At 37.8% G+C, this 25,577-nt stretch overlaps 1 protein-coding gene across 1 annotated transcript in view; it reads right to left on the reverse strand.

Annotated features, from left to right (window-relative positions):
- LOC134528443 (neurexin-4) overlaps window positions 1-25,577 on the reverse strand; it is a 51,087-nt gene that overhangs the window by 11,252 nt on the left and 14,258 nt on the right. The window contains exons 4-19 of the mRNA XM_063362055.1: window positions 22,808-22,949; window positions 21,893-22,096; window positions 21,150-21,316; window positions 20,417-20,593; window positions 19,059-19,220; window positions 18,558-18,774; window positions 17,074-17,165; window positions 15,355-15,514; window positions 15,143-15,268; window positions 11,829-12,032; window positions 10,253-10,411; window positions 9,554-9,700; window positions 8,776-8,946; window positions 6,751-6,868; window positions 5,939-6,039; window positions 3,086-3,190 (exon numbers count right to left, since the gene is read on the reverse strand). Coding sequence (XP_063218125.1) covers window positions 3,086-3,190; window positions 5,939-6,039; window positions 6,751-6,868; window positions 8,776-8,946; window positions 9,554-9,700; window positions 10,253-10,411; window positions 11,829-12,032; window positions 15,143-15,268; window positions 15,355-15,514; window positions 17,074-17,165; window positions 18,558-18,774; window positions 19,059-19,220; window positions 20,417-20,593; window positions 21,150-21,316; window positions 21,893-22,096; window positions 22,808-22,949 — 2,452 coding nt within the window. The remainder of the gene's footprint in view (window positions 1-3,085; window positions 3,191-5,938; window positions 6,040-6,750; window positions 6,869-8,775; window positions 8,947-9,553; window positions 9,701-10,252; window positions 10,412-11,828; window positions 12,033-15,142; window positions 15,269-15,354; window positions 15,515-17,073; window positions 17,166-18,557; window positions 18,775-19,058; window positions 19,221-20,416; window positions 20,594-21,149; window positions 21,317-21,892; window positions 22,097-22,807; window positions 22,950-25,577) is intronic.

Consider the following 25,577-nt stretch of genomic DNA (forward strand, 5'->3'; position numbering starts at 1 on the left):
AGCTGGGCCGATCACCTATTTTGCCGATCATGTCGATGCCGATCATCTGCTGCCGATCTTGCCGATCTTCTGAGCCGATTAGAGCCTTTCAAGTACCTCTGATTACACGTTGCTTTTGACTGATCACTATAAACGGTGAAATATTCCCAGACAAAACTACTTTTCATTGACATGATTACTTAAAAATCATGACATTATAAATTTCACGGACTAGCAATTATACAGGTAAGCCCGGAAGGTCTTGTCAAGCTTCTCAGACACCAGCTTGCAGCTGGGTTAAGGCCAAGGTCATGTGACGTAACATCTCCCGAGGCTTACTGCGCCTTGGCAGCAGATGGACAAAAATAGTAAACTCCCAATTATACGTGTTCATTGGGACCCGCCGATGCCAGGAGATAATTGAAATTCTGTAAAAAATAAATAAATAAATAAACCCGGATAATCGTTTAACGGCAAGGGCCGCCTTCGAATTGTTGTCTCGGCTTAAAAAAATACGGCACTGCCTAGCTTAGTTCACGGTTATTTACAACAGCCGAAGAGAGAAAGATAAGATCGTGCTGACCTTGTACACATAAATTTTGGGTAGCTCCCCACCCCCCCTCCACCCCATCGATCAACCGAATGCCAGCCAGACACGTCACTCGCCAGGCGCCTGCCGTGCGTTGGCGGGCGGAAAGTAACTCTGCAGCACGTGAAACAACATTCGAACAAACGGAAAACGGGAAGCAGAAGTCAGGACATCCCCCTCAAGTTTAAAGAGTGACAAATGTGACAGCTGAAAGGGGGGCGACACAAAGGGTCTGTACAAACAGCGTTGCAGTGTTTGCCGGCCGCCGGCCCGCGTGACGTTAATTTTAAGCGCTGACAATTTTGCTTCTCTTTTTTTTCTGCACTTTTAAATCGTCCCGGATTATCCGATTCCCGTATTAGCGCGTCACGGATTAACGATGTTCTACTGTGGGAAACAAAACTTTTCATCAACCAGGTTTTTATACAAAAGAAAGTTAAGCTCTATTTCCCGCTAAACAGGATAAGAATATTAATTTCTCTAAACAAAACTTTCAATAGGCCATATTTAGCGAGAAAAAACTAAATAGATGAGTTCCCGAAGAGTAGTTGTTTACTAACCACGAGACTACTAGCGCCATTAATCCGTACTAATTCCGTCGCGTGACGCCCGTCACTCTAATCTCTGGCGTCACATAACCAACCTAAACAACAGTCGCCATTCGCCATTCCGGTAATATTAACCGTAAATGGTAAACAAATACATAGTTTTCGGTTCGTAAATGATAAATAACTTTGCAAATAGTATAATGGAAAATTATTTTACCGAAAGTACCGTAAATAACCGTGGAAATTGATACTTAGGTATGTAACTGTTATAAAACTTACGGTATTTGTTTACTTTATTGGTATATTTTTTTTCGTGTGTGGTTAGTTTTAAATTATTAAATTGTATTATTTTTCAATGAATAATCAAATTTTCTTCCCGAAAAGTACCGTAAACAAACATGGAACGTTGTTAGGTATAGGTAATTATTCAATGTTATAAGTTTGCAGTAGGAGACCAATGATCGGCTCAAATAATCGGCTACGTTTTGCCGATCATTATGATCGGCAAAATTAACAAAATCGGCCGATTACTACGATCGGGGATCGGCATCGGCCCAGCTCTAATAGCAAACTATAAACTAAAAACAATTACATACCTACAAGAAAAAAATATCTTGGCTATTTATTGGAGAAAAAATTGTTTTGTTTGCTGAAACGTTTATAAAACTTGAGATATCCCTGTGGCGTGCAGTTTATTACGATTGAGTTGGAGAATTGAATAGGTTTTGGTTTTCATATTTTAAAGTGTTTATTATTAAGTTTACATAATTATAAACATTTCAATCTCAGTGTAATAAATAACTGCCAGTAGTTACAGTTAGAAAAAAGAGAACACACATTACAGTGGAATCTCAGTACTAAGTACTTACAGGGACCTCAAGTTTTTGTACTTAGTACTGAAAGTACTTAGTACTGAAACATACATACATATCATCTTTACGAAGAGAAAAAAAAAAAATTAAAAAATACAAAAATAGCGATATTGTAAGATACATTATTTTTTAGCCAACATCTGACTTCAGTTTAAACATTGGTGTGTATGTATAATTTAAGTTTAGTTACTTTTAAAAAATGTGTTATTTCAGTTTGTTTTTGAGCTTGAATGATGCTCTGTTGAACTAAATGTTCTATCTCATATTATGTCTTCGCAACTGCGACTTGCTTTTTTCCTTTGTCTAGTTCTCTGAGTATTTCCACTTTTTCCTTAAGCGTGAATTGCTTTCGTTTCTTTTTATCTGCATTTATCTCATTTTGCAGCACAAATACAATGCGGTGTCTAAATAACGTAACCTGAAAATAAACTCAACAATAACAATAAAATATCCCGGCACAGACGTCAAACAGTATATTAGCGTAGCATAACACTATTGTCTAAATAATTAATACTACTCTCAAAATTCCATGTTTCGATGTATCGAATGGTGTTGTGTTGCTCACGTCGCATACTACGTATGGTATAATCTATGGTAGTGCGCGCAACTGTTTGTAACTTTGTTTTCAGGGTTTAGAGGTTAGATAATACGTTGTGGTGGTATTTGTGTATGTTTGTTCTACAACATTAATCATTTAGCTGGAAATTTATTTACCAGTTTAAGTAAATTTTGGTGTAGTAATGCCACGCTACGAGTAGAATTTATACGTTATAGTGAAAATATGATACTTTAAACTGAAACCATTTTGCATGGTGAAGATACGATTTTTGGCGGGGACTTAAAAAAAATACGTTAAAGTGAAATATACTTTATAATGAGGTACGTTGTACCGGTATTCTACTGTATTTCTAAATTAATCAGTTATTTTTAATTATTTTGTGCTTAATATTCGGAATCGGATTCATATCTCAAATATTGCCAGGGATTCGAATTGGATTCGAACCGAAATGAAAATCAAGGATTTGCACATCCCTACCCCTCAGCCTCTCCAGCCAGCAACGAGCCAGCGCCTCCGCGAGCGACCCTGCAGGCCTTACCGTAGAGCCCCCGCGCCGCGTGCCGCCTCAGGTCCACGGGCATGCCGTTCAGCAGCAGGGCCCGGATGCAGCCCACGAAGCCGTCGCGGAACTCCACCGACGCACCTGCCCAAACACAGTCACAGTCACCTCCTGCTGCTTGCACATGGCCCCTGCCCAACACACACACTGGTGCCACAGGCCAAACAAATAAAAACAACGTAACAGCATCTACGTATAAAATTACCAGTGATATGTAAATTTAATTTTTTCCGATTCTCAGTTTTAGATTAACCACCATAAAATTTCCAGTAACACTAAACTTACAGTATATCCTAAATTAATAATTAGTGTGCATATTTGTTGAAGTTGATCTATCAGCATCCCACTTTACCATAATACAACAACCAATAAAAAATTGATAAAAATGTAAATCTCTCTTGACAATATTCTAAGGAAATTATAAAAAGTATACAGTAATAAAAACCAATATGGCAGTAGCCTGACACGAAGCAATTGCAAGATATGTGTATACATATAAAATAATGGGCAAGGGATGTTACCCTCAAGTTAACAGTGGTCTACAAAATGAGGATATACACATACACAAACACACAATTTATTTAGCGGCAAAAATGTTGTAATGATAAAATGTGGATTAAATAGTAGACACTACAAATCATGGTAGATTATTTTTAATATAAGATTTTTAAAAGTATGTTAATCAACAAGTTATTTAATTCACAGTTATACTTTTGTTGAAATGATAGTCCCTGTAGCCAGGTGAAAAGATAAAGGGTCAGGACGTTGCAACTGTAATTCTCTAAGATTTACAAACTCCTCTCACTTGTCACAGGGACTTAAATGAACAGTGTTTCCTACAACAGTGTTTTACCACTGTAAGTCTACTGTATTTTTACCGGGAAAGGTTTGGTTGTTTCGTTTTCCCGAGGCACCAGGATTGTATTTATGGTTCTCGGTGGCGGTTAAATAGAGCAGAACCGGTACAGCCAAGGGCTGGGAGCGACACATCACTGAAAGTTAATATATACAAAGTTGCTGAATACAGTTTCTGTAATCTGTAACCATGTTTTTTCGTAAACACCTGCCCATGAATTTAAGCTGCTATAATATTGTTTGTGGTATTATTATTATTATTATTATTATTATTATTATTATTATTATTTAAAGGTCTTGAGCCTTACCAATACGTATTTGACTACCGTATTTACTCGCATAAATGTCGCTATCGCAGATAGGTCGCACCCATAATTTGAGGTCTTGAATTTGGTATTTAAGATTCCCCCCATATAGGTCACACCGGTAATTCATTACCGGGCCGTGCGCGGAGGAAGGTCATTGTACTCGATCAGCTGCTGTTACGGTGCGCCTGCTGGCTCTCTTTGTTCGCTGAGCTGCGCATGCACAGTAAAACTCACTCAACGCTCCGCCCAGACTCGTGACCTTGCATCAGCAGCCAGCCAATAGATGCGAGCTTAGCGGAAAAAAACATAAGCTCCACCTCCCGTGTACCAGTTTTGACCAGTTCTAATACCAGTTTATTGGTATACGCACCAGTTTTCTCGCTGCCGTGACATGTTCAAGTTTACGTCCATCTTGATGTCTTGATACCAATAATTAATTAATTACGATCCCCAGAAATAAATTGTTAATTTAAAAAATATGCGTCAACTGTATAATACTTCCGAAATTATAAAATACGTATAAAACAATTACCAAGACTCCGCTCATTTTATCTTGTGAAGTTTGTTTCATACCAGTATTTCGGCTAAGTTGTGACATAAATACAGTATCAGAAATTAACAATCAGCCACGTTCACACATTCGTGAGTTTACGTTTTTCCCTCGTGCATTTTAGATTGTCTCCTGCTATAATTACTTGGACTTTTACACGCTTAGGCTTAAATTATTACCTGTTTAGAAATGAAAGCACCTTTTCATGTTATAAAATATGTATATTTTGCGATTTAAAATGTTCATTGCCGACTATAAACGTTACGTTTTTCACGAAGTTTTTAGGCCTACTAGTTAATCTTATCTACTCTTAAAGTACCCACGGTATTATCTGGTTGTTTATTGTTGTTACGTGATGTAAATAGCAGGATGGATTCGATTTTTGAGTAGTAATTTGCGTGAAAGTATTGTATTGGACTAAATGGGAACTAAACGGGACCTGAAGAATATAATGCAAATAACAGGAAAAAGGAAATAACGGTAACGTAAATAAGGGGTTTCGCTGTGTGTGTACATTGTAAATAAATTTGCCTATACATATATAAACTTTTTTTTCACATTTTAGAGCAAAATATTGCAAAAAAAAATTCCTCAAAAATTAAAAAAAAAATTTCTTCACATATAGGTCGCACTTCATTTTTTCCCCATCAAATCTGGTAAAATTGCTGCGACCTATATGCGAGTAAATACGGTACTATAAAGGTTTTCATGCAAATATGGTGATTTAAATCAATCAAAAAGTATACAAAAGATATTTCTCCACTTACTGACACTGTCATTAAAATAGTAGTTCCAAAACACTGTACTGTTTACAAGAATTTAATATTGTGAGACATCTGATAAACTTAAACCCTTGATTTAAGAGATAATTACCATATTTCCCCGAATAACCTAAACATAATTTTTCATAAAATGAGAGTTGAAAAAGCACGGTGCACGACTTATTTAAAACTTGACAACACTGCTTAGCTCAAGTGTCCTCAAGCTCCAGGTTGGTTAACCTGCTGTTGCTGAATGAGCTACGGACATCTTGCACGTGGGTCTGATTCGGGTAAATATGGTCACTTCTTCAGAGATGCTGATATTTTGTAAATGAAAGGCACATAGTTGAATACTGACCGACAATCAGTTTGGAGGTGAGTCTGAGGGCGCGCACTGGGCCGGGCGGCTCGCGTATCTCCGTCTTGTGCGCACTGTCGATCACGACGCGCGAGCCTTTCCTGCACATCACACAAGCATCGCTGATGCTCTGCTCTCGTCACTACACTCGTGTCCCCCTCAGCTTTCTGCTGACAACACTGGTCACTAGCAGGCAATAAACAACCAAAATTCTTTATATTCTGATAGTTCTCGAGTTCCTCAAGGAGGTACGCTATTTCCCTTACTATTATATAAATATATATATAAAATAAATAATTATAAATGACATAATCCTGGTTCTTAACCATTCCACATATTCATTGTTTGCTAATTACCTTAAGATTTACAGAGAGATTAATTTCATAAATGATTGTTAGCTCCTTCAAAGTGAATTTACTGAAATTGAAAAATGGTGTGAACTTACAATTTTGTTTCTCTTAATAAAGCTAATTCCACAATTATTTTCTTCACTAGGAAATTGCAACAACCAAATCACAATATCCTCCAGCGTTAAAGATTTTGGTATCATATTGGACTCCAAATTGTTTTTTTCATCTCCAAGTCAACTCCCTTGTACCCCCTTCCCTGAAGAACTCTAGCATTAATCAAAGTCATAACATCCTATGTTTCAAATATTGATTCTATTCTTAGCCATTACTCTTTAGTCAGATCCAAATTAGAAAACTGTTGAGTTGTTTACAATAATATACTCATTTCTGATGATAAAAAAATTAAATCCATTTTAAAAATATTTAATGTTATTTAAATTTAGAGCATGCCCCCGCACCGACCTGTTGCGCTCCAGTGACACAGAGTGCCAGTTGTTGTCGGACAGCTTGTAGGGAGCCTCCGCGTTCACGCTCATCGGCCCGCTGCCCGCCGCGTAGCTGAACTGGATCTGCGTGCCGCCTGCACACACGAGCTCACTCGGCTCACATCGGGAGCTGACATACCAGAGCACTGACTAACACACTTCGACAAAGCTGATCAGATGTTAAAGGATAGTTGTGTGGGTTTAAAAATTAGAAACATCCCAGTAAACAAACAACACAGGCATAGCATGATGGGTGTCACAGGGCCGGATTTAGAGGTCTGGAGGCCTCGGGGCAACAGAGGAGCGGAGGCCCCTGGCCCCAAATTATTTTACAAATAAAATGAACAATTTTTTTCAGTCGAGTTTTCCAATAAATAAATAATTGTGAAATCAAGTAGATTCTCTTAGTATTTAAAAAACATACATAAATATGATCGCAGACAAGAATTATATGAAATTAAATTTCAGTGTTAATGAATATTTCTGTTAATATTTAACAATAATATAATCATGTATGTACAAAGTACTGTAGGTAAAGATAAAACAGCGAAAAAAGAATATCAAAGGAAAAGATGTTTACTAGTGTGTACTTGTGAAATTTGAAAGATTTTTTTTTCCGAAGTCTCTATTGTGGGGGCCCTCTGTTTGTGGAGGCCCCGGGGCTTTCGCCCCGGTTGCCCTCCCCTAAATACGGCCCTGGGTGTCACGAATGCAAATGTCAACAGATGTTAATTCCCTTGTCCCCCCTTCTCATTCTTCACAGATGCGGCGCCGGCTGGCCATCTCTATCGGCGCCCGGCTACAGGCAGTTGCACATCACCATCCCAGTACAATCAGCACTGTTACCCTCCTCCCGGGCCAGAAATGCGATAAAAGAGGGCAGAGAAGCTGTAATCACGTGTCACCGCCTAACCAAATACTTGCCTTATCAACTCGATACTCAACACCTCGGCTCGTTTATAACCTCTCGTTTGTGTTTTTGGATGATATTTAATATTTTAATACTGTTATATCAAAGTTTTAACTTTACAGTATTGCTCTACAAGACAAGTAATTATGGTTTTGTATTGCGGCACCAGTTCAAACGCTTTCCTATATCTGGAAGTTTCTAGTATCAAGTAAAATGACACTGCTATTTAAAATTCTATAATTCAAACATCTTAACACATCACCAATTACTACAAAGGTGACACTAAACTCGAACAAAGATTCAAGTTACTCAGATTTAAAATTCGTATAGCACTCACTAAAATATATTTAATTTTATAAGATCTTTTATAATTGTTTTTTAAGTTCTGAAGTGTGACGTGCTGCGGGCTTCTAGACCCTCTCTTCCTAACAAATGTGCAAGCTGCAGCAGATGGCTGAGATAGCCATCACCGCCTGGTCGATCACGCGTATTCTGTTGCCAGGGCGACCATGTCTGCGTCTCCGGTTGCCCGAGGCAACCTCGCCGAGCGTCGGCGAAGCTGGACAACCCTCCCCGACCTGCTGATACCCCCCTGCCTTCCCCCTCTACCGCCAGGCCAGCCGAGTGAACACAGCACTACTGCTGGCTGGAGTTCCCAGAATCCATCCCTTACCTACGTCACTCCCGGGTCCTCAGGAAGGGAAAAGCCAGTCTGTGTCCTAGCGACACCAACAGAAGCCGACCCTTGCTCACCGCTCTACCTCTCTCCAGCCAGCACCTTGTGTGTGTTAAGCCCTTCGGCCATGACCAAGACCAAACATCCTTTCGACATCTCCCAACTTGTCACCTTTCCACCTCAGCCATGCTTTCTCTTGGAGTTGACAACCAGCCTTCTTAGATGGAAACACATCACGTCACATCTTTGTCATTTTAGAACTTATAGTCATGGGTTATTCAAGCATGACTCTACCCATAGGAGAGACGGGGTTACTCTTCGGGCTTCTGTGACCGTGTTCTGGCACAATGCACTCACTCAGAACTGTTCCAATCTCACGTGCGCCAAACACACTTTCACAGAAGAACAGGGCCTACCTATGATAGAGATCTTGATATGGTCCGAGGGTCCCGTGCTGTGCATGATCACAGCTCTGTCCGTCGTCGTCTTGAACTCAAAGTATATGTCTCCGTTGTGACCCATGTCGAACGTGGGCAGGTCGATTGTGGCATCCGAGACGCGGAAGGTCACCATATTGTTGAACAGATCTGAAAGAAATATATAGTAAACATTACTTCAAAGTGAGAAAGACAAGTTTTCAAGCTTCACTTATTAATTTTCAAATTTAGTACATTAGACAAAACCTTTTCTTTGGAATTTTTGAAAAGATATTGAAGGTAGAATATCAATCAATCTAGGCTGCTAAATTATTTAGGTTTCAAAGCCATCAAATATTACTTAATGAAATCACTATTCACATTACAAAAATTCATGATTTTATAATTGCATTTCTGTAACTTTCCTAAAGTTGACAAATATTCTAAGTATTTCAAAAATTATAAAAGAAAAAAGAGTCGGAAAAAAAAAGTCTACTATTACTTCACTGACAACCTAGTAGTCATAAAGGATAAAGAATTGAATTCCTTTACTTTTCACAACTAATTTACACTGTTAACAAAATCATAAACTTCCAAAACAATTGTAAAAAAAATGAACTATTTTCAGCAATACCTGAGTCAAATTACTTCCTTCAAGCTAATACTGAATCTGCCTAGTTACAAACAATAAAGTAACTAGGCATCCAGCATCGGAACGAATGGTTTCAAAAGTCTCTCCGCAGATCCGGGGAACTGAGAGCTCGGCAACTTCACTCACCGTCCCCCTCACACAGCAGCGGGCCGAGGCGGTAGCGCCCCTCCTTGTCGTCCAGCGCGTTGCCCGTGTCGCCGAAGCGGAGTTGCTTCACCGGCAAGTACTCCTTCTGCGTGATGTCCCCCACGTCCTCCAGCCAGCTGTCCAGGCCTGCGCACGCACATCAGTGCCTCTCGCACGCACAACACCCTAGCCGTTTCCACTGTCATTAACTGTTGGATTTGTAAATAGTGCTTATCCTAGATTTATATTAACTAATCCAAATTGTTGGACGCTTCAAAATTCAAATATGGCGCCATTTTGCTGCCATTGACTCGAGCTATCCTGGTGGCCACCAGGAAAGACTCAGTGGTTCATCTGGTACCGGCGTCATCGGACGTCCGGCTATCGTTTTTGACTTTTATGTTATCTGGTAACAGTTTCAGTACGAAACATTAACACAGGACTCAGTTTTTACATTATCAAGTTTGGAAGTTGTAAAGCATATTGAAAAAATTTATGTAACTATAAGAGTAATTAATTGCAATGTAGAAATATTTTGGGAACCTAAATCGAAACAAAGTTGCAATTTTTAATAACTGGGATCACCAAAGATTTGCTAATTTTCAGTTTCCGTAAAAAAAAGTTGTCTATTAACCAGTGCAGACAAGCAATTATTAAAGCACAGAAATAAATAACGTGGCTCAAAGCGAAAGCTCGTACCAGAGTCGCAGTTGCACCACTTGGAGGCGTTGACGCAGGTGCCCATGATGCCACACTCGCACTTGCGCGAGCCAGGCAGGGACCCGCCCCAGTAGTCCATCTTCTGGTTGTAGCGCGACACCCACCACGCGTACGGCCTGAAGCTGTTGTGGTCGTACGCTGCAACACGCACCAGGCACGGCTCCACCACAGCGCATCATGGCGTGCTCTCTCGCTGCCGTTTCCTTCCGTCCCACCATCAGTCTCGGGCTGCTCCGGCCCCTCTGTACCATTACTGATACTGATACTGACTTATGCACGGACAAATAATGTAAGTACATAATCAGTAAATAAAAAACCTATTGATTAAATTGTCACCGTAAACCGTCATAAATACATTATAGGTATGCAACATTGGAAACAAATTTCAGTAACAAAGTACAGTAGAACCTCGTTTTCACATATCTTAAGGGACCATGAAAAAAATATGTAAAAACTGGGGGAAATGTTAAGAGGTATGTGTTAAAAAAAATTATTCTCACTATGATGGGTGGGAAACGATTAGCAAATATATTCCACAGTAAACAAAATGTAAGAGATGCTTAAATTATTTATATTAACTAGAATTTCATTAACTGACATGGTGAAAGTAATAAATCCATCAAATCTGGCAGTAATTCATAATTTTTTAAAGTTGAACATGAAAATTTCTGTTTTTGAGTAAGAGATGTGATTGGTGAATCATCTCCAACTGTCCACATTTTATGGTGAGATTTTCATACAAAATTCATATATGGACATTATTAATAATCACATGTTCAGGGGTCCGCCTCGTCAGGGGTGAATGGGTGTTAGTAGGCGCGATGATAAGAGTGGCGCTCATTGGTATTTCCTGCATGGTATAGCCTCTAAGCGCAAGGCTCTGAACTGGCGTTCTCATCATGCATAGGAAAAATGTGAAATTTGAGCAGTGACTGTAACATTATATGGTGGAGAAATGAAGATAAAGGTGTAATGCAAGGTCCTTAAGTGCTTTCAAGCATCTATAACTGTTGTATTACGCCCAAAAATTACTCTAGGTAACACGAAGCCATTTTAAGTCTTCTAAAAATACAGTTTCAAAACTTGATCCGAAATTAAAAGTACTTTTCAGACCTCAGCGATCTCTTAAATGATTTTCATAAGCAGATCCCACTAGGATAACTTAACTAGTTTGGAAATTTTTACAGAAATTAAAGGCAAAAATTAAAATTTTAGATTTTTTTTGCAATGAATTGTTGCACCCATTATATATTTACTATATTACTTATATATTTATTATATTTACCATCTTTTTGCACTGCTTTTGCCTTGTTTTAACACCGCTACTGATCTGGTGTCCCTAGTTATAGGATACATTTCAAAAACAATACAAACCCCACTGGGCGAGATTAAAGTCTTGAGTCCCAGTGTTCTTGAATCACAATGATAAATATAATTCTCAAAGAGCGAGTCATATATACCATGGATAAAATAGAAACTCCAGTTTTCCAAGACACAATAATTGTTTAACGCAGTTGCACGAAGCACGGTGGCTGGTGGTCGTAGACGTACGCACCCGGCGAGTTGAAGAGCACGGACTTGCGGCAGGCATACAGCAGGTTCTGCCAGCAGGACATCGACCGGTTGATCAGTGCCTCCATCTGCTCCATGTCCGCGTCGTACACGATGTTCTGCACGAAGCTGCCCGGCTCTTGGAAGCCGTCCACTGGAGTCATCTGCTCGTTGCTGTGGCTGATCACCGTCACGATGCGTCCGTCCGCTGCAACACGCAGGCTGACGCTCCAGCTACACTCCAGCAGTGAGCATCATCCACACGTGTAGCCCGCTGGAGTAGGGTGTTCCCCACGGAATGGGGATTATAAGTTATAGCCGGGATTTACTGCAAATGGTAATTGACTATTTTATATTTTTAACTTTAAAGTAGTATTTGGCTAATACTTTATAACTTATTTAGATAGTTGAAAAGATAAGATATTGATTATTAAATGTTTTTTTCCTGTACATGACAAGAAACATTAATGACCAAACTTGCGTTGCTACTGGAGAGGAATTATAACCTTCATTAAAAAAAAATTAAGATATCATATAAAAAATATGTTATTATTTTTGATTTTATTTTATAAAACCACTTGGTTTAAACCATGGTTTAAGCAGTATTTAAAACAAATGTCAGCCAACTCTATTGTTACTATTTGAATTCAATATTGGAATTCTAGAATAATTTGGTATTCAAATTAAAAAACTGATATTCGCATAGTCCTAACCATTATAAATTATGTAAGACAATAAAACAATTAATTAAAAAAAATGTATAATTATTTCTATTGAAACTAAGCAAATACCGTAAATCCCTGTTAAGCATGTACTTAGAAATTTAGGCGTATACCATGGGAAAGTTTATTTAAAGTGTATAATTGTATTAATACGTAAAGTGTCAAATTTTAAAACCTACCGTATTGGCCCGAATATAAGGCGACCCCGAATATAAGGCGACCTGTAGTTTCAGGAGGCCAAACAAATGTAAAAATAATTTTTGGTAGAAATTAATGTGAAAATTCATTAGACATACATTTTGTGTTGATAAATCGTTTTTGCATTTATGTATAACAATTAATTTATATTTATCACTTTACTTATTTAAAATAAGTTTGAATGGCCTACCCTAAAAGTCAAAAGAAAACAATTAGAAAATATTTACACTTTTAAATATTACACTAGAAATTTTTTCGTGTTTACTCTAATGAAGCTGCATAATTGTCATCTTCAGAGCTGTTTATTTGTCTAGAGCTCGTTCCCCGCCGTTCCACCGATGTGTGATTGTTGATTTTTCACAGTTTACTGTATCTACGAATTTAAAATTTTTACAATGGCTATTAATCACTCTTAAAATACAGCATTTAACTTTCCGTTTGACTTAAGCTACGTATTACCACAGAACAAGGTGTATTACTATTTAGTAGTGTGTTTAACGTAAAAAAAGCAAACAAATAATGCATCTTGCCGGAACAAAACAAGTGGCTAGCTGACATGATGAAGCATACGGCCATGAATAACTTCGGTTACGTGACCGCGTATATTTGTCCATATTACTCTCTGACAGAGAGAGTCTGTTCTATGAATTTGAAAGAATAATCTATTATAATTATGAAAGGTTTTTACATAAATAAAGAGTGGATTATTAAAATAGCTTTTGAAGCAACGTACCAAATTCCTGTTAATATGGCGTCTTCGAGCGTGTTCGGCAATGTTCGTTTTACAACAAAGAAATATTGTGGAAAGACAGTTGGCAGCCGTGAATTTCCATACATTACATCCGAAATGTTTGTAAACGTAAACAATCGTTCTGAAAATAACTGTGATATTTTAGTACAAATATTTCAGTTAAAAATCTGAAGATAAATTACCGTAAATGTTAACACGCGATTGTACACAAAGTACAAATATGAATTGTGAAATAAAAGGTTGCCATTTTGAGATGCTTCAACATTCACGTTTTTACTCAAGAACAAATATTTTAATTTTCAACTTCAAACAATTGTAAATTACTGCAATATTAGGTGGATTTATTGTTTTTACCGTGTGAGGTAACAAAGTTTTAGTTAATATAAAAAATCGTGAACGTTTTGTTAAACAATGTTTCTACTGTAGCTTTCAGCTTCGAACTAATGTTTGCGGTTCTGACGTCTTGGGTGCGAAAATAAGGCGACTTCCAATTTTTGCATCTCTCGTTTATGTAAAAATGGTCGCCTTATATTCGGACCAATACGGTATTATGCAGATAATTTTTGGTAACTGGGTTTTCTTAGAAAGATTTTACTGTATTCTTACAACAAAGTAAGAATATTATGATTGCTTTTGGTTTGCACTAACAGTAGGCCTGTGCAGTTCCCCGATTTTTCAGTTCCTGTTTCGGGCCAGGATCCTTTAAAATACCTGATCGCAAACTGACTTATCAAATCTTCTGTTTCCCTTAAGGGAATTTTTTGTACGTTTCTGTTACCTCATATAGCAATATATTCATCATGCAAGAACGGTACACAACCACACTACTTCTATGAGACCAATATCTCGTAATGTAATTGAGGATGTTATAGAGGATAGTGTGCAAGGAATTTGCGGAGATATAGAAACAGAAATATGCGTTCTTAATATAAACAATTATCAAGCCATAATTTCTTTATAAAAGCGTAGTATATTTAAATAGAATTCCTAAAGTTGATAATGACTGGCTTTTACAGAAAATTTTATTTTAGTTAGTTCCGAAACAAACTGCTATGGCACAAACACAGTTCACACAACATGGCATTTTTAGTTCCTCACATAAATTGGTGGTTCTGTTTTCTGCCGGTTGGAATGTTCCGATTACTGGTCGTTTGTATGTTCAAGGCCAATTTAATATAAACAAAGCATTCAAACGAAACATTTTGCATAATAAAACAAAGTACGTTAAAACGGCAGACTAGAAACAACTTATTACCTTTGAATATTAAGAAAATGCATAAATGACAAAAAAAAAAGCTGAACCAGAAAATTAGCTCCGCTGCCATGATTTTGACGCCAGCAATTGGAACACCTATTCCAAGATTTGAAGAAAGCTTAAAAATATTTTTAAAAAAAAATTAAGATTTAGGCTTCTGCAAAAAAAAGTGCTCCAATTTTTTCTAGATTTTTTAATGATTTATAATGACACTGTTAACTGTGTTTATATTTACTGTAGCATTAAGATGTTTTTTTATTTATAAGAACCGAAAACGAGGTTGTCGATGTAAAACCAAACAGAACAATAAAATAATAAAAAGCGGAACTGCACAGCTGTACCAACCAGGTATGACGTGGGGCAAACCCCAATAAGCAGACTACAGCTCTCACCATAAAACTCGCAGGTGACGGGGAAGGGGCGCAGGGGCCCGCTGCCGTCCACGTCTATCTTGATGTTGGCGCGCTGGTTCACGGGATTGGTGTTCTTGTAGGCCGTGCAGGACAGGGGATTCAGCGCTGCAACACGACGACCGTGAGAGACGACAACAGCACCGCGCGCGCGGTCAACAAGCACGACAGGCGAGAGAGGGCAGAGCACTCACAGGTGTGGCACACGGCACCCGTGTAGCCCGTGTTGCTGCAGTCGCAGAAGAACTCTGCCGCGTTCTGGCGGCAGATGCCCGAGTGCTTGCAGGGGTTGGGGTTGCAGCGGTCGATCATCTGGCACGAGTCGAACACCACCTCGTTCTTGCAGCAGTACTCCTGCGACACAAGGAGCCTCGCTCAATGGCTCTTGTTGCAATACTGACACCAGGAAAATACCCTCACGATCACAAAATGATCATAATTACATCGAACTAACCTTAAAAGATCACTATGAACTGCTAAAATTCAGAAAGTATATAAAAAAGGATTGCATATTTTCTCTCTTTGATGACATTTAGGCATCATCAACATGACAAATCAGATATTTCATAGATTAATTTCTAAAAATACATAAAGTTACACTTGGTTTGTTTCAAATAAATGCACTCACATTATTATATAACTAGGAACAACAGAAATTTGTAAATAAAATTATCCAAAAGCTTTGTTAAAATAAGACTAAAGTGGTGCTAAAAGTTAGTATAATGTATAACATAAAAGCAGTGGGAAAAAAAAGTGTAAAATAGTATGTGTTAATTCTAAAATTCAGTATGAAAAGTAAATTTTTGTCTTTTATTCCCTTTAAAATTGTTTTCTGTAAACTATTAAATTAAATTAAAATTTTTCTTAATTCTCTAATAAAAAGCATCTTTACCAGAATTTTTTTTTAAAATTCTAAAAATGCTTTTTCCCCCAAAAATTCTCTAGATAGGATATTAATACTTAGATACAGTTTTAAAGAGTGGTAAGGTTAGATAAATCGAAAGTACTGTGAAATTGTGCGGATTGTTGGTTAAGTTGCTACATTAAAAATACTATAAAATTTTAAGAATAGTTGGTTAGTAGGTACGTGCAGTTCCCAGGTTTTTCAATTCAGGTTTCATTTCCTTTCAAACGTTTTTCCCTAATTCTCTGGTTTACTCAGATTTCGTTTACTTGGATCAGCCCGGCCCCAGCTGATCTGAGTTATGTATTTGTAATAACTCTCTCACACACACACAAAAACAAACAAATGCAAAGCAAACACACACACTAAAACACAAAAATACACAAACACAAAAACATAAACACACACACACACATATATATATAGTTTAATTTTCAGTAAAGCGTTGTGAGCAATTTTATGACTTCATAAAATTCAACCATAAAAGTAAAATCATTTACTGTTGATTCATTAAGACATGTGGAAAGTACTAAAGAAAGCAGTACACCAACTTCTATCATTTGGCATAAACAGGGCAGAACAAACATAATGTGTATATTCCTTAATGTTATAACAACAAAAGGGACGGTGCTAAAGATACATTCAAACATTTGTAATATGTTTTCTCATATTATTATAGAGGAAAAATAATGAAGACTGAAATAACAAAATAATTTACTATTGAAATTTTTTCTGTATATTACAAATATACAACACAATGTATGACATTTTCAGAAATGGTGTCAATCAACACATGGAAACAGCTATATTCAGCACCTACCTTTGTGTTTCCACAAAAATGTTGAAATTTTAATCGTTTTTCGTGAATTTTAATTTTCACTATTTTTAGGGGTCCATAAATATGGCTTTTATTTAGTAAGATGGAAAATAACTAAGTAATAAGAACGTCAACGCAGAGGTGTTGGTTCAATGAACGCTCGTTTCAAGAGGGTATATCCAAGGCACTTACATCTTCCTTCCAGTCCGACGGCAGCTTGTAGTTGCCGTCCACGCTGATCTTGCGCATGCAGCCGACGAAGCCCGGCGAGTTGGACACCCCTCCTGACAAACACCAGAAACAGAGCTGCCTGCTGAGTATGAGAGTTCTGGTGGGCCAATACACCAATTACAAACCATCAATGATAACAAAATTAACAACAGGTTGCCCAATAATTAGCAAATTTCTCCAGCTCCAAACTTAAGTTCAAGATACAAGGATACAAATTTTAACAACACAGTATTTCAATACATCTCGAACATAGACCTTCCACATGAGGTTTTCTGAAATGCCATTGATTAACTCACATAAACAGCTCTGTTCCGCGCCAAACTTTTTCATCCTCAAGAAAATATTGAGAAATTTAGGGAAACACTTTAAAAACAGCAGAATTTTGTAATTCTCTGCAAATTTCGTGCTTCATTATATTTTCGGGTTCCTAAATATGGCAACCTATACGTTTATATTCAATTTATGAACTAAGTTTTCCTAAAGAGAACATGATATATATTTCATTTAATACATATAAATTGAAAGAATAAAATTTTGTAAAACTTTATTAGAATAAGTACAAAGATATAACCAAATAAGCTCAGTAAAATTAAAGAGTTTGTCAATATTGAATTTTTTTAATTTACTATTTTTATTCCCATACATATGTTATTTAGAATCTTTTTCATCAAAAACCAAATCTTTCAAATTTAGTGGGATTCAAACATTCAAACAGCCCATCCCTAGTTTTTATGCAGCTAACTTCACAAAATAACCTAATCAACCAAACTCTCATTTCAGGTCCTAAGCAGAACTTGCCACTCTACATATTAATTCAAACATTTTCAGTGACTGCAAATTACCATGAAATCCAATCCATTTCTCGAAAATATCAGTTTTTTTTTTTAAATGCTGTATTTCCAAATAAGTGAATAAATGAGCTGATATTTAAACCCTAGAAATTCAAGCGTTTTCCTTGTTAGCGGTATTCGGGCAAACTGTATTTTAATTCAGCAACATTATAAACACAAATTCTGCTCATTTCATCTGAAATCACTTAGGTTTATGTGTCGCAACATCAGTTTCATCATTGATACGTATAGCAATCAGGTCGATCATGACTATTGATTTATACACCTTTAAAACTATGGCATGCACTTCTCTCAATGAAATGTCCATTTTGTGGTGTTGTAGTCCATGGTCGTCGACTTTTATTTTTTCAAACTGCTGTTATGTGTGACGAAAGGAACACAAATAAATGACTTAACTTCATCAATGAACGTTGACATTCGACAAACTCACAAGGTTGATTATTCGTAAGCAAACAAATATTAGTTATTTCGAAGTGTTAGCATTTAAGATTGAATACTGATGATAAACTATTCGTATTCGATAACTAGAATACGCGCACAGGCCTAGTGGCTGTGCACGAGAGCAGAATGAGACCAGCAGGCACGGCCGGGTACCTCCGATCAGGTACACGCTGCCCGTGATCATGGAGAGCAGGCGCGAGGTCTTCATGGGCTGGCCATCCACGGTCAGCACCAGGCTCCTGGTGGATATGGTGAGGATCACCACGTGCCACTTGCCGTCGTTGAACTCCTCGTTGAAGTTATCCAGGATGGCTCGCGGGTTGTCCCCGGTCACTATCTCCACCATGATCTTGCCTTTCAGCAGGAACATCTGCACACACGGCAAACTGGAGCTGACACGCACAACCAGCAGCTAGTGTTTCAACAAGTAACACCAATTTTGTAATTATGTTAAAAGGGGAATATTCTCATAAAAAAATCACAAATTTATATATAATTGTATTTCCACGTTTTCCATTGAAAGTGTTTGAAGACTAAATAAACCTCCAAGTTTGCAGACCGTTAAGACAAAAGCAGTTACACCATTTAACACAACAATACAATGAAACAGAGAGAATCCAGCGACGACAGGGAAGAAAGTGGCGAGGTCCTTACCTTAACGTAGCCCTCGGACGTGAACTTGTGATAGAGCAGAACGCCCTGACCCTCGTACGTGCGGAACGAGAAGGACACGTTCAGGGACCCAACGCCTTCGTAGCCTCTCAGACGAGCGTGCGACTTGCTCGTCAGGAATGTAATAGGAGAGTTTTGAGGTTCCTGCACAACAAATTATAGTTTAGGTAAACTATGAGTAGTTACAGAAAGGCTACATATATTATGAAATGAAATTCCCCAATTTTACTTGCTCACAGAAAAAATAATTTCAATTTGTGAAAAGAGTATGTCACGTTCACAATAACTGTGTGTTTTTATTTTTATTTTTAAGTTTATTGAAAATTTAATTGTCCCTACCCTCTGGTGAAGTGTGAATACATCATTGTCAGTTTCATGTTATCAGTATTTAAAATTCAAATTATAACATTTAATGTATTTTCAAACAATTGTTTGTCGTATACGAACTGCCCCTCTAAGTAACACAGTTCAATTAGTTCGGTTTTGAAGTAAGAAAACAAATAAATTACGTCATGATTTGTAGAAGCATAGTCATATATTCAAAGTAACACTGCTTTCTTTTACGTAAATTATTTCCATGCACGCACAATGGCAATGGTACTTACTTGGGTAGCATTAATTACAATGCTATGAAATAATAATGTGATGAATAAATAAACAATATTTTGTTCTTTTTCTAATAGCGTATTGCTTCCTTCATTGCATATTTATCTCTGACGACACCTGGTGTTCGGCCAATGTTTATTTCACGCCATTATCCATGTGAGCAGTATGTCAGGAGAGTAAAGCTAGAGTTTTCAGGGCTAGTTTACCTCATGCTTACTAGAATGCACTAGTGGCAAATCATGGCAGACATGAATTTAGTAAAAAAAAAGCAATCAATAACAGAGTCAGGAATTATGTTCCTGGTAAAATGATCTTTCTAATAATAGTGCTACCGCAATGGGGGTTGAAGTGTTTGTTGAAGTTTAGGGATGATGTCAATAGAAAACCATAAGTTTATTGTTTTTAAATTATAAATAGAACTGAAATATATTGCCTATATTAATAACATTATTTTGTAACTCAGGAATGTTGTAAATTTTTTAAATTTTATTTTAGGTTATTTAGTCTAAAAATTTTATTCAACATTTATTTAAAGTGTACTTCAAAAATTTTTTTTTACACTGTAATTTCATTTTAATGGGAGAAGTGTCTTGATTAAAATGGTAGTCAGTAGCACACATACCTGTTTGTAAAAAAAAAAATATTTTTATTCATACTCTTGTTTTCCTGGAGCGAATTAGAGCACTACTTTTAGAAGCGGGTGTAGCTTGTTTTCCAAAAACACAATGACTCACCGGGCAGGTGTACAGAGTGTTGGTCTTGACATAGAGGAAAGAGACGTCGTAGGTGCTGGCCTCTTTGATGTTCCTGATCACGTTGGTCGAGTTCACAAACAGGTTCTCTATGCAGCCTGTGAAGTTCTGCACCACGACCAGACCCTCCTGCATGTTCGGCACGCCTCCTATGTACAACTGCAACACCGCAACGCTTCAGGATTCCGAGACAGGCGCTCGCATCACATCATGCTTCTACAGTCACGGGCTACATTATAATTGCATGGTTACGCTGTTTTTTAGAATGTTATTTAAATTTAACCTGAAAACACAGGGTATAATCATGGTTACTATTTTATAAGTCCAAACTAAGCTTTATTTATAAAATATTTAATATGTTTTCCTAGTTTGTAAAAAAATTATAATAGTAAAACATTTAAAAATAAACAGGGCTAAGCCCGGACCCAGGGGTTCACCCAGCCCTACACCCGGAAACCATGAGGGGTCACAGCAAATAGATTTTACTGTAGTTTTTTTTTTAAAGTAGGACTTCCATTATAACGTGTGTGAAAATATTCCACAAGGAAATAAAAATCTTCAAAACACACTTATGAAGCAGAAAATAAGTACTGCTGGCCACTATTAAAGTTTTTTGAAGAGTTGAATTTTTTTTTCCTTCGATTACTCTAACCTAAAATATATCAGCTTAAATAATTTTTAATAAATTTCCCAACAGTAACTGTACAGGGCTCACCTCCCGGTTGAGGTCCAGGCGCACGAACTCGCCCTTGATGCGGCCGTGGATCATGACGCGGTCCACGGAGAACACAATGTCGCGCCTGTTCCGGGAGATGACGGCGTCGTGCCACACGTTGTCGTCCAGCAGGCTGCCCACGGACAGGCTGGTCATGATGCCGGCCCCTGCGGCACGGACACACGGCTCCCCCCGGTCCTGCACTACCGCTACACAAGCCAGCTCGCAGTCCGACCAAGCCATCGCAATGTTACAATACCATCATTCGTTAACTACAATTATCAAGGTATTGTGATAGTTCAGCTATGGTTCACTTAAAGCTTTATCCCAACATTACAGCCATTGGAAAGTTACAATACCATCATTCGTTAACTACAATTATCCAGATGTTGTGATAGTTTAGCTATGGTTCACTTAAACAAAGCTTTATCCCAACATTACAGCCATTGCAAAGTTAAAATACCATCATACGTTAACTACAATTATCCAGATGTTGTGATAGTTTAGCTATGGTTCACTTCAAAAAAGCTAGGTTGGACTCAAGTAACATACAAACAGACACTTCACCAAATCTCAGCCTTAAATGTTCAACAATTTACGGCCACAATTAGCTGGACACGAGGATGACACTATATTCACCAAATTTTCACTTATGTTTCCAAGGTGTTCAACCATTCATTTAAGTGGTTTGTTTGGCTGAAAACCGAGCAGGTGAGAGGAATGAAACGAGGAATGAAACGCACCCAGGTCCACGTTGAGCAGCATGCGGTTGTCTCGCAGCTGCAAGGCCAGGTAGTCGCCCTGAGTGCCGCGGCTGTACAGCAGCACCCCGTCGGCCACCGACGTCTTGAAGCGGAACCTGATGGACTCCCGGGACGCCGACACGGGGTCCCGCATCAAGTTCCAGCGCACCATGGCCGAGCCGTTGAAGTGCATGTCGTCCGCCACTGCACAGCAGCACCCACGCGCGGCGTCAGGCAGGCAGCCCGCCCGCCCGCCTGGTTCGCACAGCGCCACTCACACAAACCCAAGGGCCCGGGGGCAATACCTCTGCCGGGACCCTCCCCATTTTTTTGATGCAAAACTCTCCAAACCTCACAGAAAACAAAAATATAAAGACTGTAAAAATCGCTGTAGTCGTAACTCTAAACTTGAACTGTGTGTATCGCATTACTGTTGAAGTTTCCTATGAATTCTTTTAAAAATAGACGTATGTTTAGTCTTATCAGGGTGAAACCAAGCATAAAAGAACCTTGGAACCTAAACGGGGTCCCCCGGATGTTCAGGCTCTGGGGAGTTTCCTCCCCCTCTTCAAACAACGCGATGGATAGACCTTGAGTTTACACATCCTGGTTCCGACTCACCCATACTCTAAACAACTCTCCAAACTCTCAGACACATATGTCACGTTCATGATTCTCTTCTAAGAAATTCAGAAACTAAAATTTTAAAAAAATTAAATACTTAAAATAAAAAATTAAAACTATTACACACTTTTCCCCACCCACCCAAGACACAAGTCTTGCCAGCTTCAACAGCCATATGGAGCTTGTTAAGCATTAAACATAACCATACCACTAACCATTAACAAAAAACCCCGCAATGGCATCTCTGGTGGCGCATAACACAAGACTGTGGTGACGAGAGCGACAACTCACCGTACTCGCAGCCGTACAGCTCGAGACGCAGGGATATCTGGTCCTGCCACCGGGTGGGGTTGATGCGAATCCACTGGGCGATGATGGGGTACTCGAAGGTGTTCTTCCTCACAGTGTCGCCGTTCACGTTGCCTTTGAACATCTGCAGGAACAAGTCCAGCACCTTTCACACAGGCCACAGCACGGCCACTGACAATTATCTACTGTACGTGAAAATTACCATCAACAGCACATACAAAATTTATGTGTCTGCTTCAAATAGAAAATTCAGCGATTATTTCAGGAATACCGTGCAAGTTGTATTACAGTACAGAAAGTAAAGCAGCTTCCAATTTCACAACTTGAATGATGTTTAATTATTTGTAGTTCTGCAGTTAATTGATTTTCTTTACAGGAAACGCTAAAACTGAAGGTTATTTGATCTCAAATGATTTTCATGCATTTGTCCAATTAGATAAAAAAAAATTTCAAGCCTAGTTCAGCAATTATTTTATGCATCTGATAAAGGAAATTCAAATCAAAATACTAACTATTCTCTAGTGATAAATAAGCATAATTTATAAACAATTATATATTTCCACCCAGATTCATCTGTGAAAATATTTAAACTGGTTGGCTTCTGCTAGAGTGATGGCGGTGTAAGAAACGCTCCTTGCTCAGGGAATTGGCAAACAAAATGCACTCCAGTTGCATCAAGAGTGGTTAAGTAAGTTATTTTAAACCTGTTGTTACATTGCTGGCCCTTACTCTCTGAACATGTAAACCATTAGCATAAAATTTTTTTTATATGTTTTCTGATCATTGTTAGTATGTACTTTGTTAGGTTTTCTGTTTCGGTGTAAATAACGGCTGATTATATGTTTCAGAGGTAGTCGTATTTTAGCAATGTGTTATTTTGCTCATATTTCTCATTATGTTTTTAAGTATGTCTGTTGATTTACTAAGTTTAAAATTTATAAAGCTGCTAATTTGTTACTACCTATTTTGATGGTTAATTAAGTTTTCTGGATTAGTAATATTTTTCTTTCATTATTTTGCTATTATCCTTTGTCTAAAAGCATTATGATGCAATGTGATGGTAAATTACATCAGTATTAGAGAGAGAAAGAGAGAGGCAGATGTGTCCTGAAGGGCCACAGACAGACAGAAACAGTAGTCCCTGCCTAGCATGGGGAATCAAGGACAAATGTATCATCACAACTGAAATGAGACAGAGAAGGGAAACCCCTAGTTATATGTATGAGGAGTTATTTCACTTCTTGTAACTTGTGCTTTGATTGGCCAATTTTTGAAAGTGTGTCTTAAGCTGGTATGTGATTGGTTGTAGGGGATGCGTGACCACCACCTCCTTCGTGGATGTAGGTAGTCAGGTCGACCACTAGGCAGTGGCGGATCAAGGATTTTGGTTTGGGAGGGGCTTGACCCAGCTGAGGCTAGGCTTTATCAAGGCAAACACTAAAACAATAGTGGACCCAGATGCTTTTGGAGGGGGCTTGAGCCCCTTAGCCCCCCCTCTGGATCCGCTACTGCCAGTAGGTGTTGTGTGGTCGTGGTACCAAAAGTTGCAGTCGGACGATGGCTCGGAAGATATATTAAAATGTAGGTGGCTAAATTATTACACCTTAAAAAAAATTTCAATTACAAATGTCATTACAGCAAGGTTAAAATCTAATTTAGTTCAATCATTAAATTAATTCAACACATGCAAACACAAGTTCATCATTTTGGGGATCTCCAGTATATGAAATAATAAATAATATGCACAACTTTTCATTCATTATAAATTACAAGAACACCACATTGAAAAGATTAATAAAAAATTTATTTAAATAACATTTTATTACTGAAAGTAAGATTTACTGCAGGAATATTTATATTTATGTAATGTTTCTTTAATAAAAAATTTATTTAAATAACATTTTATTACTGAAAGTAAGATTTACTGCAGGAATATTTATATTTATGTAATGTTTCTTTTGGTTGTGATGGTTCATAAAATATGTCCTACCGAAAGTACTACAACAGTGTAGCATTTTACACAAAACATATCTATGAAAAAGCCATAAGGACAGCAATTGAACATCACATTATTTATTTATTGTGGTACTGCCTAATAATCATCACCCAGCGAACAAACAGTGCCAAAATATTTTTCTGGTCTCTTTTTAAAAAAAATTACAAGTCATACCCATATTTTTCCTGAAATTTTAAGATTTAAAAAATTTTGCTAACTTGTTAAAGTCATCTCATGCACTACAAATTAAAAGTAATCAAACTACAACACTATGATGTCTAAGGAAAAAACTGACCAATTTTTACCAACGTATTTCAACATTATTCATTAAACACTAACGCTACTACAATGACAATCAACTAACACTTGGAAACAAAGTTTGTCAGATTGTAGCAACAACCTGGAGATATATAGGCTGCTTATCACACTGCTTTCAGCGCCATTTACTGCTGTCGACGGCAGACCGGGGAACTACAGTCCGGGCGAGAGAGACAGAGAGCTGTTTTGACAGCTTGGTGGGCAAAACGAAACTGTAAAAGCATTAGTTCTTATGGGAGAAAGCTGCAAGTTGCTAGTAAATTCCCTAAAAATGTCAGTTTTTTCACAATTTTTTGTGGGTAACACATAAAGATGAAACGAGTGAAAAATAATGTTAAATACAGTTTCATTGTACTGCTGTGTATAAGTACGACGTTTAATACACTTGAATATTAGCTAAGCCTTCTTCGACCCAATGATTGTAACCAACTTGTGTCA

Source organism: Bacillus rossius, chromosome 1 (genome assembly GCF_032445375.1).
Source record: "Bacillus rossius redtenbacheri isolate Brsri chromosome 1, Brsri_v3, whole genome shotgun sequence".
Lineage (NCBI taxonomy): Eukaryota > Metazoa > Arthropoda > Insecta > Phasmatodea > Bacillidae > Bacillus > Bacillus rossius.